Here is a 16,636-nt window from a genome sequence, read left to right as displayed (position 1 = left end):
CGAAGTAAAATTCAATAAAAAGTGTCAATCGTCACGTAAATTCTACGATCTGTTCCGTAAAAATTACTCATCCGTCCGACGCCTCACGGCTAGCCATGAATCACCGTGAGGGGGAGATTTTAACAACACGTTCCGTAATTTTTCCGGAACTTTTCGTAAAAATTCTTAAACATCCAGGAATTTTCATGTTCTGAGGCATAATAAGTCTTGAAGTTTCTGTTAGATTTTACAAGTTCCAGAAAAATTACGTGACTTTTTCGTATTTTTTCGGTGACAGACCCGAAAATTTACTGAACGTTTCAGATTTATTCTCTTATATTCCTATAGAAATTCACTAAAAACGATTCTCGCTTGCGAATTACGTGAAATGTTCCGTAATTTTTCTTGAATATTTCTCTGCGTGTAGATATTTAATATTCCATTGCAATAGAATCGAATATGAAGTCGTGTTTACGGAAAAGAAAATATACTTCATTCAAGCATATTTCAGTAGCGAAGTGGTCAATCGGTTTAAGTCGACTTAGCTTCCAGTTGAGTGTTTGTTGAATAATTCGGAATTTAAGAAAGATAGCAAAATTTTGGTAAAATCTGTTTCGAGTCTTCACTTTTCTGTACAAAAAAAATTTCTAGGAAAATTTTGCTCACTCCTTTCGAATTTGAGATACAGAGAGAATAACATAGAGAGAAACATTTGAGAATATTTCCCTTTCGCCAGTTGAACAAACAAGAATTATTTCAAATAGTCTTGCTTGGATTCAAATTATTTAACAACTGTTTCATTCATGACGTTTGACGACTCCGAAATAGCAACTCTCGAATATTTCAGATAATTCAAACCGTATTTTGCGCAGCTCAAAATTCAATGAATGAAGGGAGAGGGAATTTTCGTTTGTTTGTGTATTTTAGTGTATTCACCTGGGCTATCGCTTGGCTCCAAACGCAATTGGCCAAATGTCTTCATGCAGTCATTGAAAACATCAGCTGTATCGTAAATCGCAGCAAAACTTCCATTGACGATTTTCGGGGACATTGGAGAATTGGCGAGGAGGAGACTAGACCCGAAGTTTTCGTTTTTCTGACGTGTTTCTACAATACATGGATAATTCAATAGTTCCTACACGATTGATGGCTTTTTTTGTAAATGGAGAAATTGTGTTTACCTGCTAATGATACTTTAACTCTCACTGGCGATCCAGTGATCGATGCGAGAATTTCGCTAGCTGTGCTTTTTATTTCTCCCCAGTCTCGGAGGATGTCTTCATTGGTAGTGCTTTGGAAATGAATAGAAATTAGTGACGGCGACGCACACAGAAAAACCTACACGTAAATTACGTTTAAGAAGGCATCCTTTACGCTTAAAGTTGAAGCATGAATTACGCATAATATCGCTGTAAATTACGACTTTTCTTTTTTTCGCAATTGGCATGATTTTGATTCTCTTTCATTTTTTGACTTGGATATAGGTTCTAAATTCTAAAAAACTGAGAAAATTTCCGGGTCTCATAGAAGTTCTAGGATAGTGTCGTGTTCCGTTCGAAAAAAAGTTCCAAAATTATTCTGTTTTCTAGAGAATTTTTGGATTTTGTAAAAAATTCGGAAAATTGTTGATTTCTCTAGAAAATCAATTCATAACACTTCCCTCATTATGAAAAGTGAGAAAGAATTGATCGAAGATTCAAAATGATTCATTAATTTTTCACTTATCATTCATCGCTATCAGTGATCAAGTTATTTTTCTAGTTATCATCCATTCTTGAATGTATGAAATTTAATACATTTGAAATTTGAATGAAGAAAAGGAACCTTCTGACAATAAATGAGGGGATAAATCATCGCGCGCCTCCTTTCTAGTTTTAAAATGAGAAGAAACTGTTATGAATCTGCATACGATATTGTCGTGACTATTCACATATTTAGAGTTTATTTTTGTGAAAATTTCAGAAATAAAACAGTTCATCGGCTTCGAATACTGCGCTTCAATCCTCTGTCATCCGAGGGAAAGAAATGATCAGAATGACACTTATAGAAAGTCTATTTTTCGTACAAGTCCACGGAAAATTGACGAATAGAGTTAATGTGTTTCACTGTTTACTTCACTGACAAATAAGGGAGATTATTATTTGCTGTATTCAAACTAAATCTTGTTGAATTAACGGAAGAATTAATTTTTTTATTGAAACACTCGTTGTTTTTTCCTCGTTGATAAACAATAAGTCCATTAAGATTCAGTACTTGAAATACTCACTTTGTGGAAGTGACAGTGAATCTTATAACATATTTTCCATGCAGAGCGGCAGGCACACAATGAACCTTTCCCCTGGTGTTCATCTTCTTTAACAACTTCTCAGTCAAGGTATTCTCTCCGCGAAGTCGAAAGACCACCATTCCCAGGTGCCTCTTGGCAGGAATTTCGAATCGACAGTCGCCGAGGACGAGGGCTTCGAATTTCTGAGCTAAACGGACTCCCTAGAACCCCAGAAAATCAATCCCAAGGTCATAGCGCAATCAGAAGATCACTGCACGTATGGAAAAATTTCATAGAAAAACTAACGAATTCGCTAGACAACTGCATTGGATTTCTATTGAACTTTCATTAGTTTTTGGCTGATTCTATTGAGCAATAGAAAATATTCTATAGAAATAAGTCAATAGAATTCGATTTTTCAGTATAAATTATTCTATTGAGATATTTTCTGTAGAATTTAATCGTCGGCTCAACTTTTCCAAGTTTTTTTCATTTTATTTTTCTTTTTTCTCATCAAGGGAATCAAATAAAAAAACTTGGAAAATTTGAACCGAGGAAATTCTACAGAAAATATCTCAATAGAATAAGTTTTATAGAAAAATCAAATTCTGTTGAACATTTCAAAAGAATCGGCCAAAATGAATAAAAAGTTCAATAGAAATATAGTAGAATTATCTAGCAAATTCGCGAGATTTCTCTATTAATTTTTTTTCGTGCGTGATATTTCAGACGGAATGATTGATTACCTCACGTATATGCTTCTGAAGGCCAGTTATCCCATAATTCCTGATGACAAACCACAGCTTGAGGGCTCTGAACCTCTTGGATAAGGGGATTTGCCAGTGCTAAATGAGAAGGATAATTCAAAATTCAGTAACAGTGGTGAAACTGGATGATTTATCACATCAAGTGATTTTTTTATGAATATATTGTCAAATATGACGATACGACGATATATCGTCTACACGGAGAGAAAAGTAAGGTAAAAATCATCTAAAATTGTGGCGTTTTGCTGTACGAAAGGTAATCGTGGAGCGGAATGTCATTCGAAAAACGGTCAATAGCTTTTTCTTACATAAAGTTTTTTTTTCGCTAAAAATATCTTTTATGAAAATTCTTCGGCATAAATTTTCCGTTTTTTCTGCAGTATTTTTCTCCTTTCTCACCACAAAATGCAAAAAAGTGGAGAAATTCATGTGCAAGAATTTTTATGGAGGAATTCTCAACAGAGTACGTTACACCGGGAAATTTACAGCTATTAGCTTTTTCAATAAAATATCTATTGGAAAACGTGCAACACAGTCGGATAATGTTAAATTTTTCGTAGAGCTCTAATAGAATTCTTGGGCATTTCCAATAGAAATTCAATAAAATCCATTGGACGCACTAGATTTTTTAATTAAATACACGTGAATTCAAAGGACAAAATCTGTACATCTTCTTTCGATTTTTATATACTAGAACAGGGCACGCGCTTCGCGCGCGTATCGTTTCCCATCGGTGCCAGAATAGTAAAACCTTACTGTTTCTGACTTTCATTAATTTTTATCTCAATAATAATTCAGGAACAATAAATGGCTTCAGGAAAATTTTTCACAATGCGAATTTAATTGTCGAATCCTCTTCATCTTTATTTCTGATTTGCTTTATGCGTTTTTTTATTTATAGGGATGTATTATGTATTATATAATATATACTATATATAGTATATAATACATATATTTTTTTTTCAAAACTATTTTTTTTTAATTACAGTAAATAATGAATTTTTCTGTTTTTACAATTACTGTAAATAATGGAGTACAGTATATATAAAAATATACATAGACATCATATTATATTATACTTGATAAGCGGAATAGAGGCTTAAAAAATCGTTACACTAGAATTTTTAAAAGCGGATTTTCAAAAAACTTCATGTTATGTCAGAAAATTTCAATTAAAAAAATTAGTTTTCATCATTAAAAAATTTCATAGCCATAATTAAAGTGTAGCTCACCATATAATCAATGGCAAGACCTAAAATTGCAAAATTAAATTTTGAATTCAATATTGAAATGGACAATAATCATTCTTTGATACAGAATTCTCGGTACTGTACCTGAATTCTCATGCTTCAAATAGAGTGGATCAACATTAAAAGTCCTATGAAGTGCCTGGCTGCTCTTCACCCTGAAAATAATAATCCCTCATCTTTAAGAGAATTCAGGAACCGTTGGAATAATCCCGGAAATTGTGAGGAGACAAAAAGACATAACGGCACATCCGCATCCGCCCGAATCGAGTTTTATGGGTTTCAGAAAATTTTCAAGAGAGATCTTGCGGCTACTTCGAGATATAGAGATCTAACAGTGAGATTTACCACATGGCTGTGCAGTCGAAGTGAACCATCAACCATTTGCTTGGATTGAAGGCGAGTGAATCGGCGTACTCGATACCACGTAGCCAACCACGAAATTCTGGGCAGACAAAAGCACTACCTGCATATGCTGCATCAATGTGTAACCATAGACAATTCCGTTCACCTGGTGTGGGAAAAAATATTACAATAATTGAGGATGTAAATGTCTTCATCGATCGACGGGAAACCATTTTTCTATTGAGATGTTTTTTTTGAGTTCGGGGGAGAAGATTCAGGAAGTTGATTTGGCTCAATTGCTGTTTTATGATTTGGCATTCACGTTTCACGATACAAGTTAATTCCCTCAGTTTTCGCGTCGATTTCCGTCGTAGGATAGACTTTTTTAGAGGGAAATTTGACAGAAAAAGATCAAGAGATTCAGATTTTTGCTTCCGAATTCCAGTTTTGTAATCGCTCGAATTAAAGTTTCCTATTTTTTGTGTTAGAATAACTAAATATGGGCTAAAAAGTCCCAATATGCTATTTTATGTGGTCTTTTTTCTTAATTTTTTTCGTAAATTTCTTATAAGTGATCAATCGAATTTCATGAATTCAAATCGGGAGGAAGCCGAGCCGTAAGAATGTCATGTGAATGCCGTAAGAAGGACGGCGGAGCTCAACATGTATCAGAAATTTACAATCAAAAAATGGCTAAGAGCCGGATAGTTCAGTTGGGAGAGCACTCGATGCATAATCGGAAGGTCCTGGGTTCAAATCCTGATCTCTACTATTTATTCGTTTCAGTAAAAATGTTCTGGTTATTCATATTGAGAATAATCCCGGTTCCCCTCCTACTTCATCCAAATCCCATCCAATTATTTCCTATGACGTCGCAAAGATGTGAAACGCTATATAAATTCCCTTCTTTATTGTGTCTTCATGGACATAGACTTTAATAAGCTCTGTTCATTGACATCAATTATACATGACAAAAATAATTTAAATTCGGAGCCAATCTCATCACATTTGACATTTAATTACTGATTTTTTACTCACAAATAGGGCCAATTTCTTTGAGATTATCGAATGAGCAAGCGCCAGTCGTTCCCAGGGTGGCACACACCTACGAAGTCAATTAAAAATACCCAATTACTCTGACAGTTTCATCGATACAGCTCCCAGGATATTTTTCATTACAATTTTCCCAGGAATTGAGTACAATTATTGTGAGTCTCTGTAGTCCCTGTGGGACTCATTTACCAGGCTTTCAACATTCTCCATCACGCTAATTATGGGGAGTTGGGTACTGAGGTACTCGGGAGTAAGAAGATTGGCTACCCACGTCTTATCACCAATTACTTTGTTGCTTTCCGTTGAACACAACTCCGTACTTAATCTCTTCTGATTTAAACTGTTCTTCGTGGGGAGTTATCTACATCGTGTGCTATATTTTTTCGGTAATTACACGAATGGTAGAATTGTTCGTGAAATAAATGGAAATACGTTTTTTTCTCAATCAATGGTTTTAATTTTAATCTTGAGAATCCACTCTCTTCGATCTAAATATCATTGTTTCAGTGTTTCGTCTCGTTTTTTATTTTGAAAACCTATTATTTACAAAGAAAAACAGTTGCCGAGATTTTTGCGAGAGAAAGAATGAAAAAAGGGGGAACTTTTTCCGTTTAATTCACAAGACTGCACTATAATTTTCGCAATCACTCAAAAATATTCCCATAAATCATTAAAAAATATGGAAAAGTAGTCATCACTCACGAAAAAAGGTACAAGACCAGCTTTTCTATCCCTGTCGACTGCCTCTAGCAGCATGTCTCCTCGCATACTGAGCTCCTCATCAGCCTCGATGTACCTCATCTGCACCAATCCAATCAGGCCAGCCTTTTCAACACTCGAATGTGCCTGGAAACCACAGTATCACCCATCCTTAATTTCGGACGCATAAAGGCTCATCTCACTCGCATTGAAGAATTTTATTTTCACAGGGAGAGAAATGTTCAGTAACAATTACGGAACTCACAGTTCGCTCATCGATTACGGAATCGACTCGGAAAATTTAAGTGACGGTATCGTAATTTTTCACAGACGATTCAGGTAAAAATTACGGCACGCTCTAGAAAAATTCCATGATTTTAGGTAAAAATGACGTGGCGGTTCCGTAAAATTTCCTATAACCATATTTCGCTCCGGGATTATGGAAAAGATACGTAAATTTTATTGAATATTTTTCTCCGTGCAGAATGTGCGGACACAGGGAAATTTTTTTTTTAATTTTCAGGAACATGTCATGAGTGTTTTTGATCACTCAAATGTTGGTAATAGATTACTAAAAATTGGGGATGAATCCCTGAAAATCAGTGACGATATCCCTGAAAATTAGTGATAATGTCACCAAAAGTTAGTGCAAAATCACAGTCGTTAAATCGAAAATCTCTCAAAATTGGGGATCAACTCCTAAAAATAAGGGATGGATCACTGAACTGAGAGAAAAATGAGTTCTATCAAAAAACCATATGGGTAACCAGACCAATAGGTAGACGCCGACCAAAAGATAGACGATTTCAACGTTTCTTTAGTATTCTATAAAAAGTATAACAGAAATTGTATTTCAAATTTCCATTTTTGATAATAAAACTGGTGTATGATCATACGATAGCTTTCTTATTTTTTATTGATGAACATTTTGAACGTTAAAAAAGATTCCATCGTTGGCGTATTCAGGTGATTTATCAATTGTTGATCTCGTAACGGACCTCAAATTGTCCTTAACCGACTACTGATTCATTTCACTTGTAGACGAAAAAGAAAGTTTCCGCCGAAACATGGTAATTTTCGTATAGCAGTAATTGTTCTCGAAAGACATTTATATGTCTTCAAGTGAATGTTATTGAGTGGCGCATATGTTTGTTCAATAAACATTTATAATTTCCATGAAACAAATGATAATTTCAAGGGAAACTACAATTTTCTTGCCGAAAACTGTGTTATTGGCAAAACTAAATAATATCGAGGGGACAATTTTTTTGGGAAAAAAATGTTCTTTTCTCGTCGATGTATTCTTTCTATGGTATAAACTTATGGAGTTCTCTCAGATGATTGTCGTAGAATAGATTATATTTTTCCCTGCCAACAGGCAGGGAAAAATTCCTGCCTGTTTCCTTCTTTTCGAATTTTTCTAAGGATATTTCTGGTAATCACGACGAAAACATAATTTTTGTGAAAGATATTTAATTTCTTTCTATCAAGTTGGTTAGTTGACCTAAAGTAAATCTGTTCCACTCCATCAAATGTTCTCACATATAGTTTCTCGGCCCTCTGTTGAAAAATTTCGCTGGATATTCCGGAAAAAGACCTTGAATTCGATTTAAGGGGAACAAGTCAATGTAATTTCAAACTTCAAGCTAAAAATTCAAGTAAAGTTGCTTTTTTTAATGGCAGGAAGACGGAGATTTCACAGTTTACATGAATTTTCAAGTTAAAATGAATATTCACGGCCAAATTACTTCGCATCTTCAGGGAATTCCTTTAAAATTCTTGGAATTCCTCAAAAATTCACAAGAATCTTGAATTTAAGGAGAGTTTTCTCTGAATTTTCTTGATTATTCACTAATCATTAATTTAAATAATTAAACTGAACAATTAAACTGAAATTCACTCTTTCCACAGATTTTTCAACAAAATTATGAATTTTCAATGACAGAATTCCTTGAAATTTCAGTGGAAATGTTACTTGTTAGAAATTCCCAAGACTCTTGCCAGAAATTAAATTAAAAATTTTCACCAGGGCAGAGCTACTTTCTCTCAGTGTGAAAATCAGTGATATATGTCCCTGAGAATCAAAACTTTTTTTTTCTCTGTTGAGGATTGAAATTGCGCTGAATTAATCACCTGATCCGAACAATAGGCAACGAGTCGGGAATTTATTTCCGCCGGTGATCGATCAGGCTCGTTCTCTTGTATCGCCCTGATGGCTCTTGTTCTCGCTGCCAGGAGACACACCAGTGTTGCCTCACTGGCTGTTGTTTGAATCACACCGCCTCCAGAACCTCCGGGACGATGCAAAAAATCCTCGGGCAGACCGATCATTTTCCCGAGCCAATTCATAACGATTGTTTCAAGTTCTGTACAAGCTGGACTTGACGCCTTGAATAAATATTTAAACATCACCATATTTGTTATTTGCCGATTGATAAAATGAGCTTGACATTACACCCAGAGGAATGAAATTTGTTTTGCTTGAATCTAGGAAATGGGTTTATTCAAACAGCTTGTAATAAAGCTTTTATTTCAACATAAACTCCATTTTTATTTGCAGTTTTATTTACAGTGAATGAATGGTTTTCCCAACGCCGAAATGCTCCCCGAATTAAATAAATTGTTTATCTGGAATTGATTAATTATTTATTTCCGATAATGCCAAAATTTTCATTGAAGTTAATTGATAAATTAAAAAAATCTAAGGCTTTCGCAATCAAATTCTATCAAAATTTTATTGGAAATCCCGTTGTTTTTTTAATAGACATTAGACAGAAGGCAATGGATTATTCTCTTCAGATTTCTTCGGTTGGAATTTTTATGCGCAACTTTTTCCGCTGTATTTTTTTCGTTTCTCATTACAAACTCCAAGAAATAAATTTAAGAAAATTCGCGTATAATGAATACACAATACATCACTGATAAATTTTCAGTGAAATAAATATGAGTTTAATTCACTTCTAACAAAAAAGTTATTGAAACGAATAAAAAAATTTCGAATAACGAGTTTTACTTGATTCAAACTCATTATTTCAAATTGAAGAGGACTTGAAAAAAATTGAAAAATGCGATTCACCCAATCAATCATGGGCATGATAAATAAATTAATTAAGTAATTTTCATCCGATTGAAATATCAGTAATTACCCAGGTAAATCCAAGACAATTAATAGCATCAGCAAGCATATCAGCAATAAGACTAGCCGGTGAATTGAGGGCTGGAAAATAAGCATGCATATGGGGACTCTGCCAGTGTGTGACACCTGGCATGATGCACCTCTCGATGTCCTCGAAAATATTCTCCCACGGTTCTCCATCCACTGGCGCTGACACTGGCAGAATGTTCCTGAGGTAGCCAGGCGACACAGCTGGATACACTCGTCTTGATCTTATTGTCTCGAGGTAGTCCGCTATGTAATCCACCATTTCCTTGCCTTTTTCAGATTGAAACAATGGACAATAAAGGGATTAATCACTTTTGAAGTTGAACGAAATAGTGGGGCTCGATACAATCGAATCTGGGGGTTATTGGTTTTGGAGAGAATAGAGTGTTTGGGTTATTCTGGGCGCAATCTTTTAAGGGATGTTTAATTTGTTTGATGAGTTTCTTTGGTTCGAAAAATGTTTGGATTGTGGAGAGAAAATTCTGTGGATTGTTTATTCACTGGAGGCGCAATAAATTCACGAAACTTTTAGGTTTGATTTGAATTAAGGGGAATTGAATTAAGGGGAATAAGGGGAATAGTTGGTGAAATTCACCAAATAATTTTGCAAATAGTTATTGGCAAAACTAAATATTTCGAGGGGACAATTTTTCTGGGAAAACATATTCTTTCCTCGTCAATATATTCTTTCTATGGTATAAACCTATGGAGTTCTCTCAGATCAAGTGATCGTTTTACAATAGATTATATTTTTTCCTGCCAACAGAATATTTCTGATTATCACCACCAAAATATAATTTTTGTGACAGATATTATATTTCCTTCTATCAAGTCGGTTAATTTCCCTCAGGGAAATCCATTCCACTCCATCAGATATTCTCACGAAATCGAATATATCCAGTGGAACAGAATAAAGTAATAAAATTGAAACAATAAAATAGATGAAAGGACAAAAATACTGTTCTTCGATCTTTTGGAGATGAACAGACGAATTCTTATTGAATCACATCTGTTTCCAGTCAAATTGAATCGAATGAGGAAATTGTCCCGAAGAATCCGAATGACATGTAAATGAGGGGCAATATTCAGTGTCATAAAATTCGTAACACCAGCCTCGGTTCACCCCTCACACTTTTATTGACACACTTTTCTCCAGTCGTTTCGCTCGATTGACATTGGCATTTGCGTTTCCGGGAATGAAGCGATGGAATGAAATAAATTCCGAATTACTATTTCTAGTTTTTTTATCTTGTTAGGGAAATCGATCTCGTCTTCAAATAAATAAGATTTTTTGATAAATTGAATAGAGGGGATTCAGCAGAGAATCAACAACTCATTTAATTTTTGGAAAGATCTGACTATTTATTCAGTTGAAATCTTCTTCCACTTGTGTAGCTCAACATCAAAACTTTTGTTGAAGTCTTATTTAGTTCTAGTCTGTCAACCATTGTGTAACGATTTTACTATTGCAACGGTGGCAGTCTTAATTTCATTTTCAACTTTGAATTGTTGAAATGTGGAATTTATTCATTTGTTTAATAAACAAATCTAAATTGAACAACTAAATAATAATGGACAATTTCCTGTCTGTCGTTAAAATCATCTTCCCCAAGTGTAAAAAATTCATTCATAATCAAAATTTCATGAACAACAGTTCCATAAAAAAACGTAAATAATTAATGATTCGTAGGTAAGAAGGGAATGATTTAAAGAAAGGGTAATTTTTCTTCAGAGAAAGATAATTTTCAAATGTCTATTCTATTGTGACACAGTTAACTTAAATTGCTCAACATAAATGGATAAAATAAAAACAGATTTTATTATTAATTAAAGAATGATTTTATTATTTAAACGTTGGCGATATAAATGTCATTTTCACCTTTAAATTGTAGGAATTTATTAAATTTTTTAAATTAAAGAATCTAAATTTTAAAAAAACACATTTTCTTTGTACACAATTATGAACAATTGAATAATAATGAATAATTCCTTATCCGTCATAAACATCATCTTTCGCGAATTGTAAAAATTTATAAATAATTAAAATTTCATGAGAAATCGATTTCATTAAAAAATAAAATATTAATTAATATAATGCGGCAAGGGAATGATAAAAAAAGAATCATTTTTCTTTAGAGAAAGATGATCTTCATGTTTATTCTATTTCGGAACAATCAACTTAAATAGCTTAAAATATAAGAATATGACAATAAAATATAAAATATAAAAATATTATAATAAAAATTGACAACCGTATTAAGTAACTAGTTAATGATGCCTTAACAAAATATCACTCACCATGTTTACGATACTCCTCAAGGTTCATCTTAGCTGCAACAGTAGTTCAATTAAAATCAGAAAATCTCCTCAGATGTACCGCATCAAGCGTCAAAAGCCGAAAGATATTTGAATTTGTTCCAATTCTCCGAGCCGTCGTAATTCCTGATAAACTACAGACGGTCTTTTCGCGACTGTTTTCACAGTACCCAAATTTCGAAATTCCTATCGCACCGTTTTACACGCATGTGTCAAGGTTAATTCGCGGATGGGGCCGCGTTCCACCGAAAAGCAGCAAAATTAATAATGTGGCTTTCGGACTTGCGATGCCCCTGAGGTGACCGGGATGAGTGTGAACGTGCGAATGAGTCAGACGGATGGTAACACAGCTAACGAGGGGAAAAATCGACGTTGGCGCTTCATGGGCCGAAGATTTTCTACGGTTTCATGCATTGATCCGTCATTGTGCTGCAGAGCCCATTAGGCTAATGTCACGAGGCCTAGAACTTAATTTTCACTTTTTCTTATGGTCATCGTCGGTTTATGCAAGCTCTTTCTAGAGAAATAAAAAAATGATTATCCAGTCTCCAGGAAATCATTTCAGTGGCGAAACGGTAAAAGGGTTTGAGGATATCCAAGTACTTTCGCTATTTTGTCTCCAGTAAAATACTAGAGCTTTCATTTGAACCTCATTTGACCCTAAGTTTCTGGACATTTTACAATGATTTTATTATTTATACATTCTAGGTCTGAATTTAAATATCAATATTGAACCGTGTAAAAAGATTTTTAAAATCTGAAAAAAAATTAGAAAGTTCACATTTGGAGAAAGATTAATGAAATAAATTAAAAAGCGCAATTGTTGAAAGTTAGGAGCATTTTCTATAGATATTTTATAAACAACCAATTTCTCATTATAAAAATCATTGTTCGGTATGGTAACAAATTTATTCATATTCAGATTTTTACCGGAAATCGATTTCACGCCTGAAAAAATAAAGTTTTTAAAAAGTTGAACAATTTAAATTATTTATTCGCAAATAACGAATGTTGAAAAGAATAATAATTCTGTGCAAAATGCAATTTAAATAGCGCTGAATATTCATGATTTTTCCGAAATCGCTCTCACGGAATTTAATTGACAAAATTAATGACTGAAAATGGTTTAATCTATAGTGTGGTCTGTACCAAACTGTAAAAAACACTTGGATAGCCTTAAGGATAATTTTATTATTTAAACTTTGCAGGTCTGTATTTGAATCTTAATATTCACCCGTTATAAACAATTTTTTGAATTCAAAAAAATACAAAGTTGACTTTTGAAGGAAGATTGATGAAATAATTTTAAAAGTGCAATTTCTCAAAATTACGTGCATTTTGTATAAATAATTTAAAAATAATCAATTTTCCATCATAAAATTGATTTCTTCGGAATGGTAACAAGTGTATTCATATTCAGAATTTTACCGGAAATCGTTTTCATGCGTAAACAAATAATGTTTCCGAAAGTTTAAACAATGTCAATTATTTATTCACAAACAACAAATGTTTAAAAAAGTAATAATTCTGTGCAAAATGTAATTTGAGTGACGCTCAATATTCGTGGTTTCTTTTCAATTTTTCTCACGCAATTAGTTGACACATTTTACGATTGAATATTATTGAATATCTCTGGATCTAAGGCAAATAGCGAATTTTTTGTTATTATCTTTTTTGTAAATTTTAATCCGCTTTACAAAAAAGGTTATTACGAAAATTTCTCCATCTACCGTAGATTCGGAGATATTTCTCGAAAAGTCAGCTAAGAGCGAAGTCGACTTGAATTGTTTTACCGCTTAGTTACTGATTTTTTTCAGGCATTTATGAAGAGTTTGTTATGTTATTCACTTACGTGTCTTCTTCGCAAAATCAAATAAACGTCGGAAAATTACGAGGAACTCGGAAAAATTCACGTCATTGATAATTACGTGTCCTTGCAACGAATTACCGGAGCCCCGAAGGAAGGGAAAATACATCAGGAAGACGTAGAAGTGATGAGCATTTGTGCTACGGTATCGCGATCTTATTTAGAGATTTTATTGGGGATTTTGAATTTAATTTGTTTTCGAAGGTGCATTGTTGAAAAAAATTAAATTTCAAGGACAGTCGATTAGTAATGTTCAGGGGAGTGGTATTGAATGCGATTTAAGAGGGAAAACATCCTGAAATTTCACATTTCACAGACAATTTAATACAATTATATATTTTTGAATAGCATTGAGATGAGAATTTCTCACTTTATTTGAATTTTCAATGAAATCATGAATATTCAGTGCTTCAAAAATAAATTTACCGTATTTTTCGGATTTCTAGTCATTTTCAAGGAATAATTGAACTAAAATAATTCAACTAAAATTTGATCACAGATTCGTGAAAATTAATGACAACGTCATTAGAAATTATTGATAATTGCATTAAAAATTGGGGAAAAATGACTGAATTTCAGAATTTTGCACTCGTTGAATCCACAATCGGAAACCCCTAATAATGTTATCGATCCTGAAAATCGCTGATATATCCTCAAAAACAGTGACAAGACCCTAAAAACCAATTTTTTTCTCTCCGTATAATGTAATATCAATTCACATGAAATTTTCTAAGCCCTTCGACGTTTTCAAGATTCATTAAATCTTCAACTATAACTGAAAAAAATTACTGCTAGAGGAGAGTTAATAAATTGAGCCCCGCAAAGTGGAATTCTCCGATTTTTTTTCAGTCTCAAGTTATTTTTTAAGCTTTAAAATTAGATTAACTGAAATCGCCACTTGTTTAGGAGATACTGATGATTGTAATAATTGCTCTATTTTACCCCACATCCAGAGAAATCCACGTGTTCATTTATTTCAAATAAATAAACTTTTTTTGAATTGAATAACTAGGTTTTCTCAAATTGGTGAGAATAAAATAATTATTCAACCTTAAAGTTGATTTCCTAGAATCCGCTGGAAAATTCCACTGGAATTCTATAAGAATTCTCTGGGATTTCTATAGGATTTCTATGGGAATATTATTAAAAAATTCTATTTGTTTTTTGCGTTGATTCATTTCAAATAAATAAACTTTTTAATTCTCTTCCCGATAAACAAATAGAATTTATCAATAGAATTCAATAGAAATCTATGCAAACCCCATAGAATTCCTATAGAATTCCAACAGAATTTCCTAGCAAATTCGCAAGGTTTTCTATGGAATTGTTTCATACGTGTTATTAAAATTTCATATTAATAAAACTATTCCAATAAATTTCAATAATTTCATTAAAAATCGTCACTCCCCAGAAGTGCAAAAAAGTGCAATATGAAAATAGATAAAATTGACAAATTGCGAGTATTATCATCAATTGTTGTGCCCAGCTTATACAGACAAATGAACACAGCGCCCCAACATTACATCCCTGTCCCGAGCCTGCACAAGTACCATAAAGTTACACCAGAAATCCACGCCGAGACTAGTCCCTTAATCACATTCCCCCAACATTGAATTCCACTACCCCAGCCCACGCAAAAGCCCCTAATTCAGACGCGGCAGAACTTCACACCGCGTCAGACCTCAGCCCGAATCCATACGTCATACAGCCCCGAATGTCCGAAATGAATCAACACGTGCGAAAAATCCCCGTCACATATAAATCCCCTGACATTTAAAGTCTATCTCTCCTGTATTGTTGAAAAAAAGATGGACTTTTCCTCGTTTTGCAGGAATGATGATGGTTCTTCGGAAAGACAGTCGATATTATTAAAAGCTCAGCCGTCCCGCATGTCCGCTTCCGACTTTTCTCATTTCCCCTTGGCTTTTCACCACTCGAATGAGAGAATTTCCCTACTGTCGTTGAAAATTCGTTTCCAAGACAAAAAAAAACTCTCGCCGTCTAATGAACTTGAAATGTTCATTCATTTTTCAATTGAATTTGTGATGGAGATGAAGACTTGACGGGAAGATTTGCGCTTTTATTGGTTATTTTATTTTGAATTCACTTACATTTTCAGGCCTCAACGATTCTCCCCGGAGTAAAGTTGAGTGGACGTTCTGAATGTTGGACGGTGTTGAAAGAATGATACCCACGGTGTTGTAGAGGTATGGGCATCGCTCAACAAGTGGCGGCATTTATATAGAGACCAGAAGAGATAAAATCGCGCAGGCGTAGTCCTGAAGGAGCATCCCGAAGATATTTCCCAATCCTCTGGGAATCAAGGGGATTTGTTCTGCGCTCTGTGTTGTATGCCCTCCTGGCGGAACGAATGATCAGTGATTTATTTTACAAGCTCTACCTACGATAATGGAGATGTCGACTGAATTGGGGACAAATCAGTTTGCCCTCGGTTTCATTGTTTCGGATATAAAGTTGTCACTGGGTACTCATTGCATTTTATCTTCATTTTGATGTCTTGGTTTTTCATTCTGCTGGATGTTGCTGACATTTGGAGGGATGGGAGTGAGAATGTCAGGATTTTTTTAATAACGGTAAGAACTGCAGCTGTTGGGAATATTAGGAATCAATCTTGGGGACAGAATGGGGGTATTGTTGGGATTTTTTTAATTTTACGGTTTATGGTATTAAAATGAGAAACTTTTTGAGTATTGAAAGAAATTTTTGTGAAGTAGTTAATTTAATTTTATGGAATTAGAGATGATAGTTGTGAGGTAAAATTTCGGATGATCTTGATATAGTAGGGAACGTTCTCAGTTATAGAAAAGGTCTCTTTGTGGTTTGTCCTGAAATACATTTATGTCGCGCCGTTCAATAAGTCGAGTTCTGTACGACTTGACATAAAATATTATAGAGCACTCGGTAATAAATTTC

General features: G+C 34.0%; 1 protein-coding gene across 2 annotated transcripts in view; it reads right to left on the bottom strand.

Annotated features, from left to right (window-relative positions):
* Window positions 1–15,895, bottom strand: part of LOC107048619 (histidine decarboxylase) — an 18,321-nt gene extending 2,426 nt beyond the window's left edge. Inside the window, exons 1-13 of one of the 2 annotated variants that reach the window (XM_015271867.1) lie at window positions 15,814–15,895; window positions 11,818–11,850; window positions 9,503–9,789; window positions 8,490–8,744; window positions 6,360–6,503; window positions 5,643–5,709; window positions 4,608–4,770; window positions 4,347–4,417; window positions 4,245–4,264; window positions 2,992–3,090; window positions 2,246–2,466; window positions 1,161–1,270; window positions 916–1,086 (exon numbers count right to left, since the gene is read on the bottom strand). In XM_015271867.1, the coding sequence (XP_015127353.1) occupies window positions 916–1,086; window positions 1,161–1,270; window positions 2,246–2,466; window positions 2,992–3,090; window positions 4,245–4,264; window positions 4,347–4,417; window positions 4,608–4,770; window positions 5,643–5,709; window positions 6,360–6,503; window positions 8,490–8,744; window positions 9,503–9,789; window positions 11,818–11,845 (1,636 nt within the window). In that variant the 5' untranslated portion in view covers window positions 11,846–11,850; window positions 15,814–15,895. Of the gene's footprint in view, window positions 1–915; window positions 1,087–1,160; window positions 1,271–2,245; window positions 2,467–2,991; window positions 3,091–4,244; window positions 4,265–4,346; window positions 4,418–4,607; window positions 4,771–5,642; window positions 5,710–6,359; window positions 6,504–8,489; window positions 8,745–9,502; window positions 9,790–11,817; window positions 12,142–15,813 lie in introns of those variants that run through there. The other variant, XM_015271866.1, reaches the window with a different exon arrangement.
* Between the last annotated feature and the right edge of the window lie 741 nt (window positions 15,896–16,636).

This window comes from Diachasma alloeum, unplaced genomic scaffold, assembly GCF_001412515.2.
Source record: "Diachasma alloeum isolate Michigan unplaced genomic scaffold, Dall2.0 Dall_scaffold_00195, whole genome shotgun sequence".
NCBI lineage: Eukaryota > Metazoa > Arthropoda > Insecta > Hymenoptera > Braconidae > Diachasma > Diachasma alloeum.
The sequence above is the reverse complement of the archived record's forward strand: the minus strand, read 5'-3'. Positions and strand labels throughout refer to the sequence as shown.